The sequence below is a fragment of the Dreissena polymorpha genome, chromosome 5 (genome assembly GCF_020536995.1).
Source record: "Dreissena polymorpha isolate Duluth1 chromosome 5, UMN_Dpol_1.0, whole genome shotgun sequence".
NCBI lineage: Eukaryota > Metazoa > Mollusca > Bivalvia > Myida > Dreissenidae > Dreissena > Dreissena polymorpha.
The window spans coordinates 116,303,828-116,328,386 of record NC_068359.1 but is presented as its reverse complement, the minus strand read 5'-3'; the positions used below and the strand labels follow the sequence as shown (position 1 = coordinate 116,328,386).

The window sequence follows — 24,559 nt, the reverse complement described above, 5'->3', positions numbered from 1 at the left end:
CCGACCGACAGACCGACATGAGCAAAGCAATATACCCCCTCTTCTTCGAAGGGGGCCATAAAAAAGTTTCTAAGTGAACAAGAGCTATGTTTGTGAAACACAATGCCCCCTATTGCGCCACTTTGAAGCCATATATTTGACCTTGGACCATGAAGGATGACCTTGACCTTGTGCAGGTCCATGAGATACACATGCATGCCAAATGTCAAGTAGCTATCTTCCATATTGCAAAAGTTATGACCAAGGTTAAAGTTTTGGGACAGAATGACAGACAGACAGGCCAAAAACAATATACCACCGATCATTTGATCCGGGGGCATAACAATTGTAAGAATTAGAACATGTTAATTATCTTATCTATTTCATCTGCCAACATCCTACTACATCCGGGCATTTTACCGCATTTTAACACTTAACCGATCAGACCAATGAACACAAATATTGGTTTAATAAAATTGTATGTCTCATTATAAATGAAATGCAGCCTTTTGAATTTTTTTTTTTATTATTTTTTTTTCACATACTTCAGCCCCTATTAAAACATTTATTCAGCAGTAATGAAGCTAATCAGTAATTACACACATAGCTGATTAAGGGTTAAGTTTTAACACAAATGTATATTGCAAATCATTTGTTTTGGTTAGCCAGCCCAGTTGTAGTGTCAAAAGTGATGTTGGGTACCTGAAGGTGACCCTGTTATCGTAGTTGTCATCTTCCATCAGCCCGAGGGCTTGGTTGAAAATGTTGATTGAGGCCGGGTTGTTCTTGCGAACTCCAACGTGACCAAACATCCGCCGCATACTGCCTACCAGAGCTTTATGTCGGGGTAATAAAGGATCATAGTGTGTTTATAGGAAATATTATTGGAATATTCAAGAAAAATTCCTAATACAAATGGAAGGCATAGTGAATGCACATCTTCATGAAAACAAAAGTGTGTTCTGAAGATAAACTTCGTCTCGCAGAAGTAACGCAGTTCTCTAAAAACTTCTTCCACAGAAATAATAATGTGATAATAAATTACAATGAAGGGAAAATAAATCTATAGATGTTTGCACATGTACCTAGTCTTATATGTGCCTCCTCTGAAGAAACCAACTGTAGAAATGGCAGGAACATGTTGGCATCCACCAGACGAGGCCTCTCCCGGGGACTAGCTGTCACATCAGATACTGCAAACAGTACATCTTGCTGGATTAACAACAGTCAGCAGGTAGCAACAGTACATCATGCTGGATTAAAAACCGTCAGCACGTAGCAACAGTACATCATGCTGGATTAAAAACAGTCAGCAGGTAGCAACAGTACATCATGCTGGGTTAACAACAGTCAGCAGGTAGCAACAGTACATCATGCTGGGTTAACAACAGTCAGCAGGTAGCAACAGTAGAGCACCGTCGGATATTATCGACCCGCTTGTATTATAGACGCTATGACGAGAAATGAAATGTTAAAGTGATGTCAGCACTAATTCTTCGTCATCATAGTTTAAATTTTATGATGTCATTGATATCATTTTTACACCTTGTTTTACTACCACTACGATTTGTGTAAAACGGACAGCATGGATTTTTTGGCCCGATTATTAAACAGCAGTTTAAAGGTAGGTACCCCACATTTGATTGTTTTATGAAATGCATGTTATGTGTTCAAATAAAATGAATTAATAACCATCAAAATGATTAGTTGTTAAGGATTACAACATCAAATAAATTAAATTTAAAATGTTGTTTAATACATTTATTGGGGGGATCAATATAACTCTTAACAAGGGCTGTTTGTAAAACATGCATAACCCCCATATGGGCTCTTCGTTGTAGTGACAGCCATTGTGTGAATGTTTTTTTGTCACTGTGACCTTGACCTTTGACCTAGTGACCTGAAAATCAATAGGGGTCATCTGCCAGTCATGATCAATGAACCTATGAAGTTTCATGATCCTAGCCATAAGCATTCTTGAGTTATCATCCGGAAACCATTTTACTATTTCTGGTGACCGTGACTTTGACCTTTTACCTGAAAATCAATAGGGGTCATCTGCAATCATGATCAATCTACCTATCAAGTTTCATGATCCTAGGAATAAGCGTTCTTGAGTTATCATCTGGAAACCATTTTACTATTTCAGGTCACCGTGACCTTGACCTTTGACCTAGTGACCTGAAAATCAATAGGGGTCATCTGCAAGTCATGATCAATGTACATATGAAGTTTCATGATCCTAGCCCCAAGCGTTCTTGAGTTATCATCCGGAAACCATTTTACTATTTCGGGTCACCGTGAAATTGACCTTTGACCTAGTGACCTGAAAATCAATAGTGGTCATCTGCCAGCCATTATCAATCTACCTAGGAAGTTTTATGATCCTAGGCATAAGCGTTCTTGAGTTATCATCCGGAAACCATTTAACTATTTCGGGTCACTGTGACCTTGACCTTTGACCTAGTGACCTGAAAATCATTATGGGTCATCTGAGAGTCATGATCAATCTACCTATCAAGTTTCATGATCCTAGGCATAAGCGTTCTTGAGTTATCATCCGGAAACCATTTTACTATTTCGGGTCACTGTGACCTTTGACCTAGTGACCTGAAAATCAATAGGGGTCAACTGCAAGTCATGATCAATCTACCTATCAAGTTTCGAGATCCTAGGCCTAAGCGTTCTTGAGTTATCATCGGGAAACCATTTTACTATTTTGGGTCACCGTGACCTTTAACCTAGTGACCTCAAAATTAATAGGGGTCATCTGCGAGTCATGATCAATGTACTAATGAAGTTTCATGATCCTAGCCTCAAGCGTTCTTGAGTTATCATCCGGAAACCACCTGGTGGACGGACCAACCGACAGACCGACATACCGACAGACCGACCGACATGTGCAAAGCAATTTACCCCCTCTTCTTCGAAGGGGGGCATAAAAATGGGTCTAATTTCGACCCACCTCCATAGCCTCCAAAAACTCCTAAAACAAAATACATCGGAGTTTTATGTAATAAAATAAATAGTATATTTTTTTAGACATGTCCACCCAAATTCACACAAGAAAACGCATTAAGTTCACCCCGGAACCCATGGCTATGGCATTGGAAAGGATGTCCAGCAATAAGATTGGTCGGAAGGCAGCTGCAAAGGCCAAAACCGAAACATTCCGAAACAAATCTTTTAGACAAACTTTCGGGACGGATTTCAGAAGAACCGATGCGTGTTGGGCCAAAAACGATGCGGTGAGGTGCGAAATTGGTAATCCGTTACCGAGGAAAGAATTTCTCTCGCAAGTACAGCTCAAGCTTATTGTTGATGGTAGTATAACTCCATTAAAAAACAATCTACCCAGAAAAGATTGGTTCTCCTTTTTTTCGACGACAACCCAAAATGTCCTTTCGCAACCAATGAATTTGGGGCATGAGCAAGCCAGTGTAACCATATATATGGTAAAAGATTGGTTTAAACGTGAAGAAAACTACCTAAAGAAAGAAATCCTAGACTACAAAGATCTTCTAAACAAGAGGGCCAAGATGGCCCTAGTTCGCTCACCTGAGAGGAGTCGGTTTATTCAATCTTTACCAAACGTCAAACTGGACCTAGATATTGTCCAGACAAACATCCTGGTCAAGTTTCATCATTATTGAGCTAAAACTCTGGCGAATGAGTGTTTACGAGGTTTTGTGAGATTTGACCTGGTGACCTATATTTTGACCCCTCATGACCAAACATCAAACTTGGCTTACAAAAATAAATATTATGACCAAGATTCATAAAATCTGAAACAAAATTGTGACCTCTTGAATGTTTTCAGAGCTTTTGTATAATATTAAGAAAATTTTGACAATCTAAGGGCAATAATTTTGTCATCTATTATGCGATTTGCTCATTATCAAACTTGAATGCGATCTTGTGGCCATATAGCTTCTCAGCAACTTTGATAAAGAATGCTTGAGAAATGTGAATGCTAGAGTGTTTACAAATCAAATGTTGAGAGACGGACAGGCGGCGGACAAAGACCAACCCTAAAACCTCACCTGAGCAATCAGGTGAGCTTAAAAGTGTGTTTTTTTTTCAACAATCTGAGCCATTTTCCAATTTATCTGAGATATCAATAAAACCAATGTATTGACTAAGTTTCACGATGATTAAGCAAAAAATATGACTTCTAGAGTGTTCACAAGGTTTCTCTATGGTCATATAAGGAAAACTGCCCCACCCCACCCTGGTGGCCATGTTTTTTCACCGATCCGGACCTTTTTCAAACTTGTCTGAGATATCAATAAAACCAATCTTTTGACCAAGTTTCATTATGATTGGGTAAAAAAAAATGTGACTTCTTGACACTTCACAAGCCTTTTTTACTATATAAATGTAAGGAAAACTGCCCGTCCCCCTGGCAGCCATGTTTTTCATCGGTCCAGAACCATTTTCGAACTTAACTCGCGTATCTAGGAAACAAATGTTCTGACCAAATTTCATGAAGATTGGACCAAAAATGTGACTTCTAGAGTATTGACATCTTTTCAATATATACATATAGTGAAAACTGCCCCGCCCTTTGGTGGCCATGTTTTCTACCAATCTGGACCATTTTCAAACTCGTCAGAGATATCAATAAAATCAATGTTTTCACCAAGTTTCATGATGATTGGGCAAAAATTGTGACTTCTAGCGTGTTTACAAGGTTTCTCTATAGCCAAATAAGGAAAACTGCCCCGCCCACTGGTGGCCATGTTTTTCAACAGACACGAACCACTTTGAAACTCAACCAACATATCATTAAGAAAAACATTTTGACAAAGTTACATAAAGATTGGGCATGAAATGTGACATCTACAGTGTTAACAAGGTCTTTCTTTTTTTTTACCTAGTTTTTAACCCAGTTTCGAACTTGATCGAGATATCATTGGGACAAACCTCCTAACCAAGTTTCATGAAGATCGCACAAGAATTGTGGCCTCTAGAGTGTTTACAACCAAATGTGGACAGGCGGACGCCGGACAAAGATCGAAGACTGATTGTTAAGGTAAGCTAAAAATCCACGGAGAATTTTCTATGCGTATGAAACTGGGTTTCTGCTGGCAGTCAATGCTGGTCAAGTTATAGCGCCCACCGGAGGCTGTCATGTGTATCAAGTGGTGACGTCTAACAAGACGTAGATCACCGTCATGGCAGGTTTCAATTCCTTTGGGGAATATCCGCCGCCCATGATTTATTCCCAGGGGAGCTAATTTGAGACATCGCTCTTTCAGGTTTCCCAGAGGCTATTTACGCTGCCAAGTCGAATGGCTGGATGGATTCAGCGGCTTTTGTGAGTTTCTTACAAACTCTTAAAACATTTTCCACAGAGCAGAAAATTGAAATGCCAGACTTACTTTTTGTTGACAGTCATTAAACACACATGACATTAGAAGCTGCAGAGTTTTGTGAACAAAATAAAAAAGTTATGTATTGCTTACTACCAAATGCCACACACATACTCCAAGCTGCCGACATTGGTTTATTTTCGCCTATGAAATCTGCGTGGCACGCTGCAGTGAAGCAATGGCAGATGCAGAATGTTGGCCAAGCCATGACAAAGAAGGACTTTCCATCTGTGTTTTCCGACACATAGAAGGAAGATGCCTCTTTTCAAAATGCGGCAAATGGCTTCCAACAATCTGAATTGTTCCCATTAACTGCGGATGGTATTGATACAACAAAATGGGTCCATCAGCACCTGCACCGCTGGAAAACAGCAAGCATATGGCTAATTCGAAAGAAGCAGTAGCATCTACATTGGATGTTCTACCAGAAAGGAACCAAAATACAGAGGCAAATGTGGACAATATATTGGTCTCAACGGCAAGTGAAAATTATCAAGACCCCAAGACCCTCAGTGTCTGCTGCTTTTCAGCTGTTGACACTTTCTGCTGAAAAGCCATCTGTCAGGTGCGACAGAAAGCCATTTCAGGGCAGGAATCGCTTCAGATGCTGAGACAGCGGGAAGAATTGAAGAAGAGGGAGGCTGACGCAAAAAAAGAACTTAAGAAAGCCTGTGTGTGGAAAAAGGAAAAAGAAAAGGAGAAAAGGATCGGAAGAAAAAAGAATAACAAATTAAGTGGAAACATGGCAAGAAGTCTAAGAAAATCACCAGTGATTCAGAAAGCGACAATTCAACAACCAGCATTCCATTCATGGACAATGATAGCTATGACTATGAGGAAAGTTTTTACGAAGTGTGTCCACTCTGCAAACAAATAAAAGCCAAAGATGATCCTGAAGATGACTCGGTTTGCTGTGAGTTATGCAGGCATTAGTGGCACGCCGTGTGTTCGCATTCACAGGATTTTGTGCAGGATGCTTTTGTGTGCCAAAAATGTTGTGAACAGACCGTGTTATTTGTATGCTTAGTTTTTATTTGCATCAAATTAGTTAATAATTTAAAAATACAAACAAATACATGTATTTATAATGTGTTGTTCTTTTCTAAAATAGGAAGTTTTTACTACCACTTGTTAATATTTTTGCGCTAAAACACTATTTTGTAAAAGGGTTATTGATTAATTGTTGGATTTATCATATTTGTGTTTAGCTGTTATTAAATTTTAATCAATTACATAAAACATGTGTTGATTAGAAATCCTTTATTACATAAACCTAGCGTTTTTGACTTAAAATAGCCTTGGCAACATCCCCATTCTATAGCGGGTCGACAATAGAGGCGTGGGTCGATAATAGCAGACGATGAATTGTATACATTACAAAAATACTGTGAAACCTTTATTTTTGCCAGCACAAAATTTGTCATTTTTAAAATGGGCTATTTCGTCAGCACTTAAGTTCGCAAATTTCTTACTTTGAAAAAAAATAAAAATGTGTCAGTAAAGTCAATATCTGATATGTTTATAATACATAAATATATCGTGATTGTGATAAATCGTGGTGGGGAAAGAGGGAGGACACTTTTGGGAGTCACTTGCAGGAAGTGGGGCCTGTTTGTCACATGCCAATATACTAGTCTCTTGCTATGCTATCAGGTGATCAATAATGGGCCCCCTATTGTACGCCATTGACAAGTTCATTATTATGATTAGCATCATGCTGGGTTAACAACAGTCAGCATGTAGTACAGTACATCATGCTGGGTTAACAACAGGCAGTAGGTGGCAACAGTTCATCATGCTGGGTTAACAAAAGTCAGCATGTAGTAATATTACATCATGCTGGGTTAACAAAAGTCAGCATGTAGTAGCATTACATCATGCTGGATTAACAACAGTCAGCATGTAGTACAGTACATCATGCTGGGTTAACAACAGTCAGCATGTAGTAACATAACATTATGCTGGGTTAACAACAGTCAGCATGTAGTAATAGTACATCATGCTGGGTTAACAACAGTCAGCATGTAGTAACATAACATCATGCGGAGTTAACAACAGTCAGCATGTAGCAACAGTACATCATGCTGGGTTAACAGCAGTCAGCATGAAGTAACAGTACATCATGCTGAGTTAACAACAGTCAGCATGTAGTAACATAACATTATGCTGGGTTAACAACAGTCATCATGTAGCAACAGTACATCATGCTGGGCTAACAACAGTCAGCATGTAGTAACATAACATCCTACTGGGGTTAATAATAGTCAGCATGCAGTAAAACGCATGTAAGCCACACAAGCCTTCATTTACTATGATTGCATCTTTACTTTAATCTGAATAGCTGGCAGCCCCATACAACCTAATAGAGCATAAAGTAGTTCTCACAGAAAGCAGCTAAAACAAAAACTAATAGAGAAAATTAAAAGAAGTCAGTGATTATTTAGACTCATTGTGTACATTTAGAGAAGGCAATGTCTACTTAAACTGCTGGTAAAAACAGGTTGAACATAAAACTCACAGGCACAACTGTCACATGAGAGGCACTCCACTCTGATCCTTTTGTACAAAGGCAAACTACCAGATACATGGCAGTCTCTGAAAAAAAACATTTATCAAATAAAATAGTTATTCATAGTGATCTCTATTATGTAATTCATTGTGATGTAGATAGCATACATATACACAAATAAGTATCATTTGCAAGAATTTACAAATAAATCAAAACACGGACATTTGTTTATGTGATTCACGGTTCGATATCAATACAATAAAAATGTGTGGTAATTCAGGGATAAAAAGTATTAAAAAAGAGCTCCGCAGTCAGAGACAGATGCCCCCCAAACAGGGCCTTGACACAGATTTTTTTACAACAAAGCTGATCTGGCAATTTATCAGGCGCCATGGTGGAGTCTTGCTGAGTTACCCATGGAAATTGTGCGAGGCAAATGTATCAGCAAAAAAACAGGCCAATTGGTCAATGCCTCTCACTAGTTATTAATCAGACATAATTTTCACCTTTAATGTCACAGTGACTTTGAGCGTTGACATTAATTTCAATAGAGATTATCTACTGTAGGTCAATGCATCTGCAAAGTACGAGGCCTATCACTCAATCCTTTGATGACATATTGAACAGAAACCAATTTAACAATTAATGTCACAATGACCTTGACCTTTAAATTAGTGATCCAAATTTCAATAGAAGCCCTCTACTTTCCAAGGCAAATGTACATGTGAAGTATCAAGCCAATCAGTCAATTTGTTGACAAGTTATTGATCAGATACAATGTTCATACTTATTGTGGCAGTGATCAGTACCTTAGTCCCCAATTTCAATAGGGGTCATGTACTTTCAAAGGCCAATGCAAATGGGAAGTATCAAGCCAACTGCTGAATCAGTTGAAGAGTTATTGGTCGGAAACTATTTCCCACTTAGTGTGACAGTGACCTTACCTTTGGCCTAGTGAGCCAAACTTCAATAGGGGCCATCTACTGTCCAACACCAAAGCACAAGGAAAGTATCGAGCCAAACGGTCCCTCTGTTCACAAGTTATTGATCAGAAACAATTTTCAATCTTAGTTGGACAGTGACCCAAATATCAATAGAAGTCATCTACTGGCAAAGGCCAATCCCTATAGAAAACAAGCAAATTTGTTGAATTGATATCCCCCGCCATTATACTTCTGGACACAAGATATGGCTCCGGACACACAAAAAAAGCATTTTTTCAAAATACAAAGGGCCATAACTCCGTTATTATTCAATGGTGTACAATGCCATTTGGCAGGCATCATCCTCTTATCCATATATATACTCATACCAAGTTTCAATGAAATCTGCCAAAGCACTTCCAAGATATGGCTCCGGACACAAAAGTGCTGGATGGACGGACGGAAGGACGGAAAGACGGACGGACAACGCCAAAACAATATCCCTCCGCCTATGGCGGGGGATAATAAGAGATTACTGCCTTATCAAAACCAGTGCCTTCCTGCTGACCAAACAGGTCAGTGAGTACAAGTGAACCTATGAACCAGTGCCTTCCTGTTGACCAGACAGGTCAAGTAGTACAAGTGTACCTATGAACCAGTGCCTTCCTGCTGACCAGACAGGCTAGTGAGTACAAGTGTACCTATGAACCAGTGCCTTCCTGCTGACCAGACAGGCTAGTGAGTACAAGTGTACCTATGAACCAGTGCCTTCCTGCTGACCAGACAGGCTAGTGAGTAAAAGTGTACCTATGAACCAGTGCCTTCCTGCTGACCAGACAGGCCGGTGAGTACAAGTGAACCTATGAACCAGTGCCTTCCTGTTGACCAGACAGGCTAGTGAGTACAAGTGAACCTATGAACCAGTGCCTTCCTGTTGACCAGACAGGTAAGTGAGTACAAGTGTACCTATGAACCAGTGCCTTCCTGCTGACCAGACAGGCTAGTGAGTACACGTTTACCTATGAACCAGTGCCTTCCTGCTGACCACACAGGCTAGTGAGTACAAGTGTACCTTTGAACCAGTGCCTTCCTGCTGACCAGACAGGCTAGTGAGTACAAGTGAACCTATGAACCAGTGCCTTCCTGCTGATCAGACAGACCAGTGAGTACAAGTATACCTATGAACCAGTGACTTACTGCTTACCAGACAGTGAGTACAAGTGTACCTATGAAACAGTGCCTACCTGCTGACCAGACACGCTAGTGAGTACAAGTGTACCTATGAACCAGTGCCTTCCTGCTGACCACACAGGCCAGTGAGTACAAGTGTACCTATGAACCAGTGCCTTCTTGCTGACAACACATGCCAGTGATGACAAGTGTACCTAGGAACCAGTGCCTTCCTGCTGACCACACAGGCTAGTGAGTACAAGTGTACCTATGAACCAGTGCCTTCCTGCTGACCACAATGGCAAATGAGTAAAAGCAAACCTATGAACCAGTGTCTTCCTGCTGACCACACAGGCTAGTGAGTACAAGTGTAACTATGAACCAGTGCATTCCTGCTGACCAGACAGGCCAGTAAATACAAGTGAACCTATGAACCAGTGCCTTCCTGCTGACCAGACAGGACAGTGAGTACAAGTGTACCTATGAACCAGTGCCTTCCTGCTGACCACACAGGCTAGTGAGTACAAGTGTACCTATGAACCAGTGCCTTTCTGCTGACCAGACAGGCTAGTGAGTACATGTACACCTATGAACTAGTGCCTTCCTGTTGACCAGACAGGCTAGTGAGTACAAGTGTACCTATGAAACAGTATCTTCCTACTGACCACACAGGTCAGTGAGTACAAGTGTACCTATGAACAAGTACCTACCTGCTGACCAGACAGGCCAGTGAGTACCAGTGTACCTATGAACCAGTGCCTTCCTGCTGACCAGACAGACCAGTGAGTACAAGTGTACCTATGACCCAGTACCTTTCTGCTGACCATACAGGCCAGTGTGAGCTAGTGAACCTATGAACAAGTGCCTACCTGCTAACCAGACAGGCAAGTGAGTACAAGTGTACCTATAAACCAGTGCCTTCCTGCTGACCAGACAGGCTAGTGAGTACATGTACAGCTATGAACCAGTGCCTTCCTGCTGACCAGACAGGCTAGTGAGTACAAGTGTATCTATGAACAAGTACCTTCCTGCTGACTACACAGGCCAGTGAGTATAAGTGTACCTATGAACCATTGCCTTTCTCCTGACCAGACAGGCTAGTGAGTACAAGTGTACCTATGAACCAGTGCCTTCCTGCTGACCAGACAGGCCAGTGAGTACAAGTGTATATATGAACCAGTGCCTTCCTGTTGACCGGACAGGGCAGTGAGTACAAGTGTATCGATGAACCAGTGCCTTCTTGTTGACCAGATAGGCCAGTGAGTACAAGTGTATCTATGAACCAGTGCCTTCCTGCTGACGGGACAGGGCAGTGATTACAAGTGTACCTATGAACCAGTGCCTTCCTGCTGACCACACAGGCAAGTAGAAGAGTACCTATGAACCAGTGCCTACCTGCTGACCAGACAGGCCAGTGAGTACAAGTGAACCTATGAACCAGTGCCTACCTGCTGACCAGACAGGCCAGTGAGTACAAGTGTACCTATGAACCAGGGGTTCTGAAATATGCTGTCCGAGTCGTCAATTTCCCCGTCCGGGCAAGCAGCTTTTGAAAGCTGGCTTGTCCAGGGACAAGTAAAATTTCCGTGGTAAATTTTGTTTCGAGAAAAAAACTTCAATATTTTCCGAAAATAAAAAACGAACTAGCACACTTTTTTAACTGGAGGTAGGTTATTTTCCGATAATAATTATTTAATGGAGTAAACAAGTCCACGCGTATATAGCAAAAGCCAATCACGCATAAGGTAACATTTATAGTAGAGAAACCACACACGTGTACAGCAACAGCCAATCACGCATTAGATAACATTTTTCGTAAATTGCAAATGGCCGCAAACATGTTATACCGACCTGCATTCGATTTTTTAAAATAAAACCACTTTGACGTCAAGCCATGACGCTAATCAGACCAATGATAAAATCAGTTCGGCTTCGGAAAAGAAGAGAAAAGCCAAGTATGAATATGATAAAGCATACGACACCAAGCGGAAACGAGAATTTGTTGAGTCTTGGCTAATTGAATTTCCTTGGATTGAAAACGTTACCGGTGTGTGTAAATGTAAACTTTGTAAGGAGTTTCCTTTATAAGCGGATAATTATATACTTATATTTAGCGGAGATTAATTAAAAATAGAACTTAACAAAAGTGTATGTTTGTATAATTTGCTTAAATAGTAATGATGTTTTGTTTTATTTATCTTAAAAGTACGGACAAGAACTTCTTTGGTATGGACAAGTGAATTTGTGGGTCCAACTTGTCCGTGGACAAGTAGACTAATAAAATATTTCAGAACCCCTGTATGAACCAGTGTCATCCTGTTGACCAGAGGGCAGTGAGTACAAGTGTACCTATGAACCAGCGCCTTCCTGCTAACCACACAGGCCAGTGGGCCAGCAACACAGGCCAGAACAGCATGCACAGACACATCCTTCTCCTGTACACTCGGGCTGAAAAATTATCCACACCACTTTAAATTCAAAAGTGGGAATGCCAAGTTGAGTTTTAAGTGTACACAGGCAAGTATCCAAGCTTTGAATGAAGCATCACTGACATATACAAAACGTGTCATATTCAATTGAGTTCCAAAATTGCCACCAATAATAGTCTGGGTTATATCAATCTTGAGTAAGAGAGAACACAACAATAATTTGTCCAATATTGGGTAATTCTAGGGCCTTAATTAACAGGTGCTTCAATCAATCTGACTAGTAATAGTTATCATACTTGGTAAAGATTGTATGCCCCAATAAATTGTGACAAAGTTTGATGATGGTACACTACATCTAGCGTGATTTCTGCATTCGGCCACGCATCACCGTGATCCAGCCCAGCATGGCAACCACTATTGTCACCACAATACACTGTTGAACACTGTGGAACACAGTGATGTCACCGTGGCGAATCGCGGTGACAGACTCGATCAAATATGTTGAAAAGAACTCAAGCGCGGGCTTAATCAGGCAATAACTCTCAAGGTGGACTACATACCGCAGCCTCTGTAATTTGCCATGAATTACAGGTTTAAGTGAATCAACACGCACATTAAGATATATTTTTTTCATTTGCATTTAATACTTCATATAAAAATAGTCATTTGCTCTACTCTTATATTATATTTACCCTCTTCACAGAATCATTTGTCATTCTTACATTGAGTATAGATTGTGTTTCATGCTTCATGTTTTGTTTTAACTGTTTCTGTACAAAATTTCACTTGTTTTTATTCACAGATTTGTTTTTATTAGCATTTCGAAAATGCTTGCTCCTTTGTGAACATATATAGCTTGCCACCAATTTCATTAGATGTTGCATGTAATTTGACATCAGACTATTTCAGTGATTTCCTGTTTCTATTGTGACATGTTTTGCTTAGAATACATGTGTAAATTCGAGACATCAGCAGTAAGTATTAAATTCAGTGATATTTTAATATCATAGTAATGCAAAAAGATCTTTTGCCATGTTGGCGAGTGACTATTTGTATACTGTGCTTTGTTTATAACAAGTTAATTTCGATACATATTTAAGCAACGTATATGTAGGAATCTTAACATGAGGATCACTATTGATTAACTTGTGTAAATCAATAATCAAAATCCCAATATTAATATGCATATCATTAAGTTAAACATAAAAATCTTCGCTTCCATTGATGTACATGTAAATCACAGTGTAATATAATGTACATGTATATAGAATATGTATAGTCTCAATAAGAAATGTTGATAACAAATTGCGGTGAAGTGAGCGAGTGATAATATCAAATCGAGCTTTTTTAAAACAGGGCTGTTAATGACGGGTGCCACCATTTTTTTTTAGATGCATAAATAAATGATTCAATGCATATCCGAGGTGGCGCTCAGACCCGATGTTTTGAAATTTAACAGATACTTGTACAAGGTCATTAGGTTTTAAATGTTTTTTCAACATATTTAACATTATTTTTAAATCGGCCAATGTAGTGCAATTCAGCTGGGATAAATTCATCAAACAAGAGCACCGCCTTGCGGGTGCAGACCGCTCATCTATTTTCTTTTTAAAGGTGAAGGGACTCTCATTTTCAATCACAAAGGAGGGAGGATCGGAGTGAAGAGGGGTGTATAGTGTGGGGTTGTGGACATTTATTACATTATCTTCCAAAAAAGCGAAAAAAAAAAAAAAAAAAAAAAAAAAAATCCGGGGGGGGGGGGGGGGGGGGGGGGGGGGGGGGGGGGGTTGGGGGGGGGGGGCGATGGGGGGGGGGGGGTTTGGGTGCGATGGTTGGACGGTATTTCAAACATAACCATTTTTAAAAAAAAAAATGGGGGGGGTATAGTGTGAGGGTGTGGTGGTAATTTGTGAGATGATCTTAAAAAAAAAAAAAAAAAAAAAAAAAAAAAAAAAAAAAAAAAATTAGGGGGGGAGGGGGTGGGGGTGGGGGGGGGGGGTATAGTGTGAGGGTGTGGTGGTCATTTGTTAGATGATCTTAAAAAAAAAAAAAAAAAAAAAAAAAAAAAAAAAAAAAAATAGGGGGGGGGAGGGGGGGAGGGGGGGGGGGAGGGGAGGGCACGGGGGATGGTTTGGGTGGAGTCTATTGTGGTATGTCAGGTAAGAGTAGTTTCATCAAAGTATCAATCAAATCTAATCATAAATAAAGAAGTTATGGCAATTTTAGCAAAATTTAATAATTTGACCTTGAGAGTCAAGGTCATTCAAAGGTCAAAGTAAAATTAAAGTTGCCAGGTACAGTAACCTCATGATAGCATGTAAGTATTTGAAGTTTGAAAGCAATAGCCTTGATACTTAAGAAGTAAAGTGGATCGAAACACAAAATTTAACCATATATTAAAAGTTACTAAGTCAAAAAAGGGCCATAATTCCGTAACAATGACAACCAGAGTTATGCAACTTGTCCTTTTACTGTACCCTTATGATAGTTTGTGAGTGTTCCAAGTATGAAAGCAATATCTATGATACTTTAGGGGTAAAGTGGACCAAAACATAAATCTTAACCAAATTTTCAATTTTCTAAGTATAAAGGGCCCATAATTCCGTTCAAATGCCAGTCAGAGTTACATAACTTTGCCTGCACGGTCCCCTTATGATAGTTCATAAATCTTGCAAGTATGAAAGCAATAGCTTTGATACTGTAGGAATAAAGTGGACCTAAACACAAAACTTAATCAAATTTTCAATTTTCTAAGTATAAAAAGGGCACATAATTCTGTCAAAATGCCAGTCAGAGTTACATTACTTTGCCTGCACAGTCCCCTTATGATAGTTAGTAAGTGTTGCAAGTATGAAAGCAATAGCTTTAATGCTTAAGGAATAAAATGGACCTAAACACAAAACTTAACCAAAATTGTCAATTTTCTAAGTATAAAAAGGGCACATAATTCTGTCAAAATGCATGCCAGAGTTATCTAAATTTGCCTGCCCAGTCCCCTCATGATAGTAAGTAAGTGTACCAAGTTTGAATGCAATAGCATTGATACTTACTGAGAAAAGTGGAACTAAACGCAAAACTTAACCAAAATTTTCAATTTTTTAAGTATAAAAAGGGCACATAATTCTGTCAAAATGCACGCCAGAGTTATCTAACTTTGCCTGCCCAGTCCCCTCATGATAGTAAGTAAGTGTACCAAGTTTGAATGCAATAGCATTGATACTTTCTGAGAAAAGTGGACCTAAACGCAAAACTTAACCGGACGCCGACGCCAACGCCAACGCCAACGCCAACGCCAACGCCAACGCCGACGCCAAGGTGATGACAATAGCTCATAATTTTTTTTCAAAAAATAGATGAGCTAAAAATGTACAGAAACTTACAATCACAACCCATTTGGAAACGTGGGGACCTTTATAAGTTGAGGCATGTTAGAATTCGTAAAAGCAAATCAATGTCCTTTGCCTGTGTGACGAGTACATCCCCAGCCAATTAAATCGCTCTTTACATATAACGATTGCTTTGAACATGTACAAGTAAATGCATGCACAAAAACATTGGCTTCTATCCAATCTAATAGATAAATTTAATTTACACATTTCAAAAAGAGATGGAACCAATGCCAAGGAGGTGGCACTAAGAATAGGAAGTGGCAAAAATGCACATTTATAGTTATTTTAAAGTGACATATCTTATGTAATGGTTTGTATAATTATGTTTACAGGACATTTTTTTTTTCAGTTGACTTCTTCAGAACATTTGAGTTGCATGCATTTTTAATTAGAAAAAGTAGTTTTCTAATAATGTCTTGATGGATTTAAACGTTCGTCTTTGTAAGAGAAGAACATTTAACATGTATTATACAAAAATGTTATCGGAAAAAGACCGAGCAATCTTCATTTTTATGAGTTGAAAGTGGTAAAAACAACATATATGAGCCTAATTAAGATTCGTTGAATTTGGCCTTTTAGTAAATTAAGCATTTGGATTAGGGACACAAATCATCATTTCAAGAAGAAGTATTATCTTAAATTTATTTTGTGAATGATCATACTGTATACAAAAATTGCTGTCTAACTATTTTGATAATGTTGAGAATTTAATTATGGGTTTTATTGAGTATAACACATTTTTGGTATATATCGTACAATATGTTTTATTCATGTTGGTGACATCTTAATTGAGTTGATAACATATATATTTTAAAATACTACATCTTATTTATTATAGAATTTATTTATGTTCTGTAAAGATTTGGGCCTTTGTATGTACATTGATAAATAAAGTAAATATAATAAATAACATTATCTATCGAATGTACATCATGTAATGATGTCATTGCGATATGACTGTTAATTGATATATCCTGCATTGGCGCCAGCTCCTATCATTAGCGACATCAATTTAGCATTGGCTCCATTTCTTTTGGAAAAATGCAAAATTATCTATTACGTCGGCAAGAACCCAACAGTTTTGTGCATGCAGCATCTAATATATGTTGTACACAATTGTTTGATGTCGTTAGCAATTTAATTGGGTGGCAATTTGCTCGTCACACAGGAAAAACTCAAGGAAATGCATTTTAAAACTCCATCATGCCCCGACTTATAAAGGTTTTCAAGTTTTTAAATGGGTAGAGAATGAATGTTTCTGTACATTTTTGGGTGAATTAATCTTTGCTGAATCGCACTGCTTTGCCCAATTTTAAAAATAATGCGATGTATGCTGAAAAAGCATATACAACCTAATCACCCTGTAAAATTAGACATGAAATTTCAAAACATCCAGGCCTGAGCGCCACCTCAGAAGTTGCATTGGCTCATTTATTAATGCATCTCAAAAAAAAAGGTGCGCCAGTGATTAACAGCCTTAAATTTTCTTATACTTTTTATTTCAGGTACAACCAAGAATATGTTTTTTGAAAAATAAGGACACAACAAGGGCTGTTTGTAAAACATGCATGCCCCCCATATGGGCTGTCCGTTGTAGTGGCAGCCATTGTGTGAAAACGTTTTTGTCACTGTGACCTTGACCTTTGACCTAGTGACCTAAAAATAAATAGGGGTCATCTGCGAGTCATGATCAATGTATATATGAAGTTTCATGATCCTAGGCATATGCGTTCTTGAGTTATCATCCGAAAACCATTTTACTATTTCGGGTAACCGTGACCTTTACCTTTGACCTAGTGACCTCAAAATCAATATGGGTTATCTGCGAGTCATGATCTATCTAACGTTGATGTTTCATGATCCAAGGCGTATGCGTTCTTGAGTTATCATCCGGAAACCATTTTACTATTTTGGGTCACCGTGACCTTGACCTTTGACCTAGTGACCTCAAAATCAATAGGGGTCATCTGCAAGTCATGATCAATGTACCTATGAAGTTTCATGATCCTACCCCAAGCGTTCTTGAGTTATCATCTGACTACCACCTGGTGGACAGACCGACAGACCAACCGACAGACCGACCGACATGAGCAAAGCAATATACCCCCTCTTCTTCGAAGGGGGGCATAATAACAATGACGAGATTTTTTATTATTTATACGATAAACAATTATTTAAATACATATTATTACAAATAAGAGATTTTAATATATGTATATATTTTTATTGTACATGTCCCATATTAAAATATAAATAAAATGGCTGTAAACTTAAAAAAACAAGAGCTGTCACCAAAGGTTGACTTATGCCCCCTATAAACGCTTGATAGAAGTTATGAGCTTTTTTCGAAACCTAAACGCAGATTTCGAAACCTAAACGCGGACCCTAAGTTCAAGGTCAAGGTCACAGGGGTCAAAATTTGTGTGCGTATGGAAAGGCCTTGTCCGTATACACATGCATACCAAATATGAAGGTTATATCTCAAGGACATAGAAGTTATGAGCATTTTTCAAAACCTAAACGCAGATTTCGAAACCTAAACGCGGACCCTAACTTCAAGGTCAAGGTCACAGGGGTCAAAATTTGTGTGCGTATGGAAAGGCCTTGTCCATATACACTTGCATACCAAATATGAAGGTTATATCTCAAGGGACATAGAAGTTATGAGCATTTTTCGAAACCTAAACGCAGATTTCGAAACCTAAACACGGACCCTAAGTTCTAGGTCAAGGTCACAGGGGTAAAAATTTGTGTGCGTATGGAAAGGCCTTGTTCATATACACATGCATACCAAATATGAAGGTTATATTTTAAGGGACATAGAAGTTATGAGCATTTTTGAAACCTTAACGCAGATTTCAAAACCTAAACGACGACCCTAAGTTCAAGGTCAAAGTCACAGGAATAAAACTTTTTGTGCGTATGGAAAGGCCTTGTCCATATACACATGCATACCAAATATGAAGGTTATATCTCAAGGGACATAGAAGTAATGTGCATTTTTCGAAACCTAAACGCAAAGTGCGAGTTAAGACGGACAGACAGACAGACAGACAGACAGTCCGATCACTAAATGCCCCCTTTTCTTCGAAAGGGGGCATACAAAATATGGAAAATTTGATGTCTACATCATTTTACAATATCTTATAAAAGATTGAGAAGTTGATGTTCACATCCATCTACACATAACAGACCTGTTTAGTTGGTATTTGCACGCTTTTCTCACTTCTGACCTTATTTCTATTACAATCACAATAAATATTCACTCTCCCATCTACTCACTAAGACAGCGACATATTTTGATAGAAGGTTAATAAGGAAACCCTAATCTTCAAATTCTAAGTTTATTTCCTTTAGGATCAGTTCATGCATAACATGATAAGATGAGCAAACTGACATTCACAGAAACTATAATTACAAACCGAAAGATCTTTTGCTGATGTATAAATGTATGTTTTAAATGTAAATTGTGTAAAAAATATAGAATTCAATAAAAATTGTGCAAGAAATAAAATATCAAGCAAACATGCTTCTTTGTATTCAAATGTAAATTGTGTATAAATAAAGTTCATTTTTAATATCATTTTTTTTCTTGATGCATGTATGTAATCTATTAAAGCTCACCAAAATGTGCTTAGTATTCCTATGCATTTTGCATTAAGGTAGCGCACCCCTAATGGGCACATATCCAAATATAATCTAATTAATTATTTTCTTAATCAGCATCATTTCACTGAACTACCTGCAAATTTGTAGGTAGGCTTTCCATGCTTTAAAAAAAAATATACCGATTTTTTCAAAACCACCCCCATGCTCGGCTTTTGTCCAGTTCATTTTCACCCCTGGGGTATATAAAAGTTCCATAATTCATTCAAATTTCCAAATATGGGCATGCAGTTGGTGTGTACAGATGCAGTAAAGATGTTTTAAGTTTAAAGAAGATGAAATAAGTATTCTTTTACAGACGTTAATTTTTTACAATTTTTTATCTATGGAAGAGCGCCATGAAATGTAAGTGATTTCAGCCAAGTACAAATTGGGTCGGTTGAAAACAAAGTGTCATAAAATTCAAAATAGTATCATTAAAGTTATATTTCAAACTTAGTTTTTATAGAAACACTATATAAAGCAAAAATACAAAGAATAAGACAGATTTACCGTTTACTTTTTGAAATAAAAATAAAAATGCAACATGCATCATTCGTATTTTCAGCAGTAAAACACCCAATTTAGCCATAACGTTGTTTTAATTTTAAAAATTGAAGGATGTGCATACAAATTTCAACATATTTAACAATAAACATGGCTTATAAGCTATATTAAATCAAATTACGTAAGAAAAGAAATGAAACATGTCGCAAAAAGTATGCGATGTCGGCAGGATTCGAACCTGCGCTGGAAGATCCCAAAACATTTCTAGTCCATCGCCTTAACCACTCGACCACAACAACTTCACATTAGTGCCAGCTTAAATTAGATATCCATAAGTAAACAGGTAAAAAGGCTCGTCGATCTTTGAAGAAATTACGAAATCGTATTTTTCAGATGATATTTGTATCAAAGTTAATATTTATTGTGAAAATAATGTATTCTAAAGGAATTACGTAAACATATATCAAAATTCGAAGTTTGAAAAAAAAAAATGCATCTCTCGGAAATAACCGATCATTGAAGATCGGCAATGATCGTAAAATAAATCGCGGGAATTCATTAGGGGTGCGCTAACTTAATTCTATGCGCATGTACATTTTAATAGCTCAGTTATTAGCATATATCGCAGCACGGCTTATCAAAAGTACAGTGACTATGTATATTTTTGCATAATCTAATGAATTATAATTATGAATGGCAAAATTATTCGAATATTCAAATATTCGCTTGAATAATCAGTATTCGAATAACAGAATTGATATTCGCAATTTTTTTTTCCAAACGTAATTGCCCTAATATTTAATGACCTGCAAGCCGCTTACTAATTGGCACCCGAAATCACTTGGGATTAACATGTTTGATGTGACGTTCTTTGTGTCAAACTGATAAAGCGGCCCGTTTCAGCGTTGTTTGCGCAATGCATTATACACACTCTAAGAAAGGCCCCAATCTGTTGTTTGTTAATGGGGTGCCAATTAACAGCTTCAATTGACTGGCGAAAAATAATGAAGTTTCTGTGATCACAGTATGAACAGCCATTAAAATGTGTGAATTATTCAAATTGCGCAATGCAATATACACACTCTAAGTAAAAAAGGGCCTGAACTGTTGTTTGTCAATTAGGTGCCAATTAAGGGCTTCAATTGAATGACAAATAATAATTTAGTTTCTGTGATCACAGTATCAACAGACATTAAAATATGTGAATTACTCAATGTATTTTTCATGACTTATTGATATGTTCCTTTTTACAAACGTACATGATATAGTTATTTTAAAATTTCAAATAAAAAAATTAATTTTAACATGATGTTTTTCCTTATATTTGTTCTTGAATATTTGGTGTACTTTGCATGCCTTATTGATATGTTTCTTTATATAAACGTACATGTTATCGTTAATTTAAAATTTCAAATAACAAGGGCTGTTTGTAAAACACAAATGCCCCCCCATTGTAGTGGCAGCCATTGTGTGAATACGTTAGAAACAATTTTACTGCTTCAGGTCACTGTGACCTTGACCTTTGACCTAGTGACATGAAAATCAATAAGGGTCATCTGCCAGTCATGATCAATGTACCTATGAAGTTTCATGATCCTGGGCGTAAGCATTCTTGAGTTATCATAGGGAAACCATTTTACTGTGCAGAGTCACCCTGACCTTGACCTTTGACCTAGTGACCTGAAAATCAATAGGGGTCATCTGCCAGTCATGATCAATGTACCTATGAAGTTTCATGATCCAAGGTGTAAGCATTCTTGAGTTATCATCCGGAAACCATTTTACTGTTTTGAGTCACTGTGACCTTGACCTTTGACCTAGTGACTTGAAAATCAATAGGGGTCATTTGCCAGTCATGATCAATGTACCTATGAAGTTTCATGATCCTAGGCATAAGCATTCTTGAGTTATCATCTGGAAACCATTTTACTATTTCGAGTCACTGTGACCTTGACCTTTGACCTAGTGACCTGAAAATCAATAGTGGTCATCTGCCAGTCATGATCAATGTACCCATGAAGTTTCATGATCCTAGGCCAAAGCGTTCTTGAGTTATCATCGGGAAACCATCTGGTGGACGGACCAACCGACAGACAGACCGACCGACATGTGCAAAACAATATACCTCCTCTTCTTCGAAGGGGGGCATAAAAATTAAATTCTATGGCATGATGTTTTTCCTTCTATTTGTGCCCGATTACAGTATCGGTCATAGTATTAGCTGACAGCTATACAATTATTCGATAGCAACAATAATAAACAGCCTCGTATTCAGCAAAGGGACATAACTTACAAAACAATGGAAGTTAACACAGAACAAGTTTCACTCTTTTCTGATATATTTTGCCTAAATACGCTTTTTTTAAGTTTGTTTTTACAATTTAGCTACATTTTCTTTCTATTCCTCAACATAACAATTGTATATTCAATCGTATTTCTGTGTCAAGTTATATTTAATATCCCTACTGGATACGAAACTGAGTAATAGAAGTTAAATCAATCCAGCTGTTTTATGCGAATATTGGATTGAATGGATTTGCTAAAATTCAAATACCAATATAGATATTCGATGCCATCCCTAATTTTAATATTGTAATACTATAAGTCAAACGAAAATTGTACATCACAATCACAATATTTTTTTTAATTTGTATCTTTAAAACATAGAATATGTATACAAAAGGTCACTCGCCAACATGATAAACTTATTTCGATACATATTTTAGACAAGAGATGTGTTTGTCAGAAACACAATGCCCCCTAATGCGCCGCCTTTTTTTTTTTTTTAACTTTCACCATGACCTTTCACCACTCAAAATGTGCAGCTACATGAGATACACATGCATGCCAAATATCAAGTTGGTATGTTTAATATTTCAAAAGTTATTTCAAAACTTTACTGTAAGGTTAAAGTTTTGGTGTCAGAATGACGCAATGACAGACAGAAAGAAAGGCCAAAAACAATATACCCCGATCTATCGATCCAGGGGCATAAAAAACGTGAACAAAGTAATCTTAATATTGTGATATTGAATAAATCAATATTTATTACAATATTGCTTTGATTACCTTTTTCTTTAGAGTAGTGACGAAATAAACTTGTTACTGAATAAAACATTAAAATATCACTGAATTGAATACTTAATGCCGAAGTCTTGAATATATATTCGAATCAATACATATAACAATAGAAACAGGAAATCACTAAAATAGTCTGATATCAAATTACATGTATATGTAACATGTTTATATGTTATTATTGGCAAGCTATATGTACACAAACGAGAAAGCAGTTTTGAAATATAAACAAAAACTATTTTTTAAATAAATAACAAGTAAAACTTCATGCAGAAACTATAAATTTACCTGTAATCACCGCGAACCACCATAACTGCGATCTATCACTATGGAACCACCTTCAGACCACGGTGATTTTCCACACTAACGAAAAAAATTCCACGGTGGGACTGTGTTTTAGGCAGAAATTGCGCTAGACGTAGTGCACAGTTAAATATTTCAGATAACAACCAGAAAAGGTCAATTTTGCAAATTTTAGATAAAACAAGAACCATGTTTGACACAGAGTTTGATGATGATACAATAAAAACTATCGAGTAAGATAATATAACAAATTTTATTTGGCAGTTTTTTTATAAATAAATGGCCATAATTAACAAATAAAGTCCTTCAAATGATCTGGCTGGTTATCAAACTTAGTCAAGATTATAATCCCACAAATATAATCAACCAAGTTTCACAAAAGATGCAATTTTATTTACAAGAAAGCTCCTGAATGCTGCCTGCGACAGAAATTTCAAGAATTCTTTTTATTGTTTTGAACAGGGGTTAAAAAATTTTAAAATAAATACAGTAAATCTTAAAAAAGAGGCCCGACTGAAAGGAATGTGTGAGTTATCAACTGTCTTGAGTGATCGAAGTGTATCTATACTGAGAAGTAGGTGAATGGAGAATGGGTAATTAATGTGACTTCTTGAGTGTTTCCAACCTATTTCTTCAATTTAAAAGGTTATTATTCTAAAATGCACTTGTTTCGAGCTTGACATATATATAATTGGAGCAAATATTCTGACTATGTTCTAATTAGATCCCAATTGGGCAACAAATAGCATCCTAAAGAGTGTTCAAAAGCTAAATATTGAAAACAGACAACTGATGACAGGTAACAACAAAGGTTCATATGGTGCCAAATTGAGTCAAACATAAATACTGAGTCAATGACATATTAAATTTTAAGTATATTATGTTAGCTTCATTTGTCGACAAATGTAAAGAACATATCTCCATAATATGTCTGCATCAATCAAAAGATACAGAGGATTTGACTCTGACAAATGTGCTTCAGTTGATGCCAAAGGTAAAGGTGGTATCCTGATTTTGAAACAACTTGATTAGGACTTTGTTATACAGTCCAACCCCTACAACCGGTCACCCCTCATCGGTGGTCGCCCTGTGTAGGCAGCCTGTCTGTGCCGCGACCGTCGATAAAGACTATATAATGCACCCATCATTAGCGGTCACCCAGTTTCTCCGGCCAGCAATTTTGCATCCCAAATGTTAAATTTCCCCCATATTGGCAAAATTACACTGACGCAACGGCGAAAAATCGATACAT

General features: G+C 37.6%; 1 protein-coding gene across 3 annotated transcripts in view; it reads right to left on the bottom strand.

Annotated features, from left to right (window-relative positions):
• Positions 1 to 24,559, bottom strand: part of LOC127832548 (serine/threonine-protein kinase ATR-like) — a 272,751-nt gene that overhangs the window by 144,602 nt on the left and 103,590 nt on the right. For all 3 annotated transcript variants that reach the window (XM_052358060.1, XM_052358059.1, XM_052358062.1), the window contains exons 20-23: positions 12,306 to 12,404; positions 7,873 to 7,949; positions 1,065 to 1,172; positions 682 to 814 (exon numbers count right to left, since the gene is read on the bottom strand). In XM_052358060.1, coding sequence (XP_052214020.1) covers positions 682 to 814; positions 1,065 to 1,172; positions 7,873 to 7,949; positions 12,306 to 12,404 — 417 coding nt within the window. The remainder of the gene's footprint in view (positions 1 to 681; positions 815 to 1,064; positions 1,173 to 7,872; positions 7,950 to 12,305; positions 12,405 to 24,559) is intronic.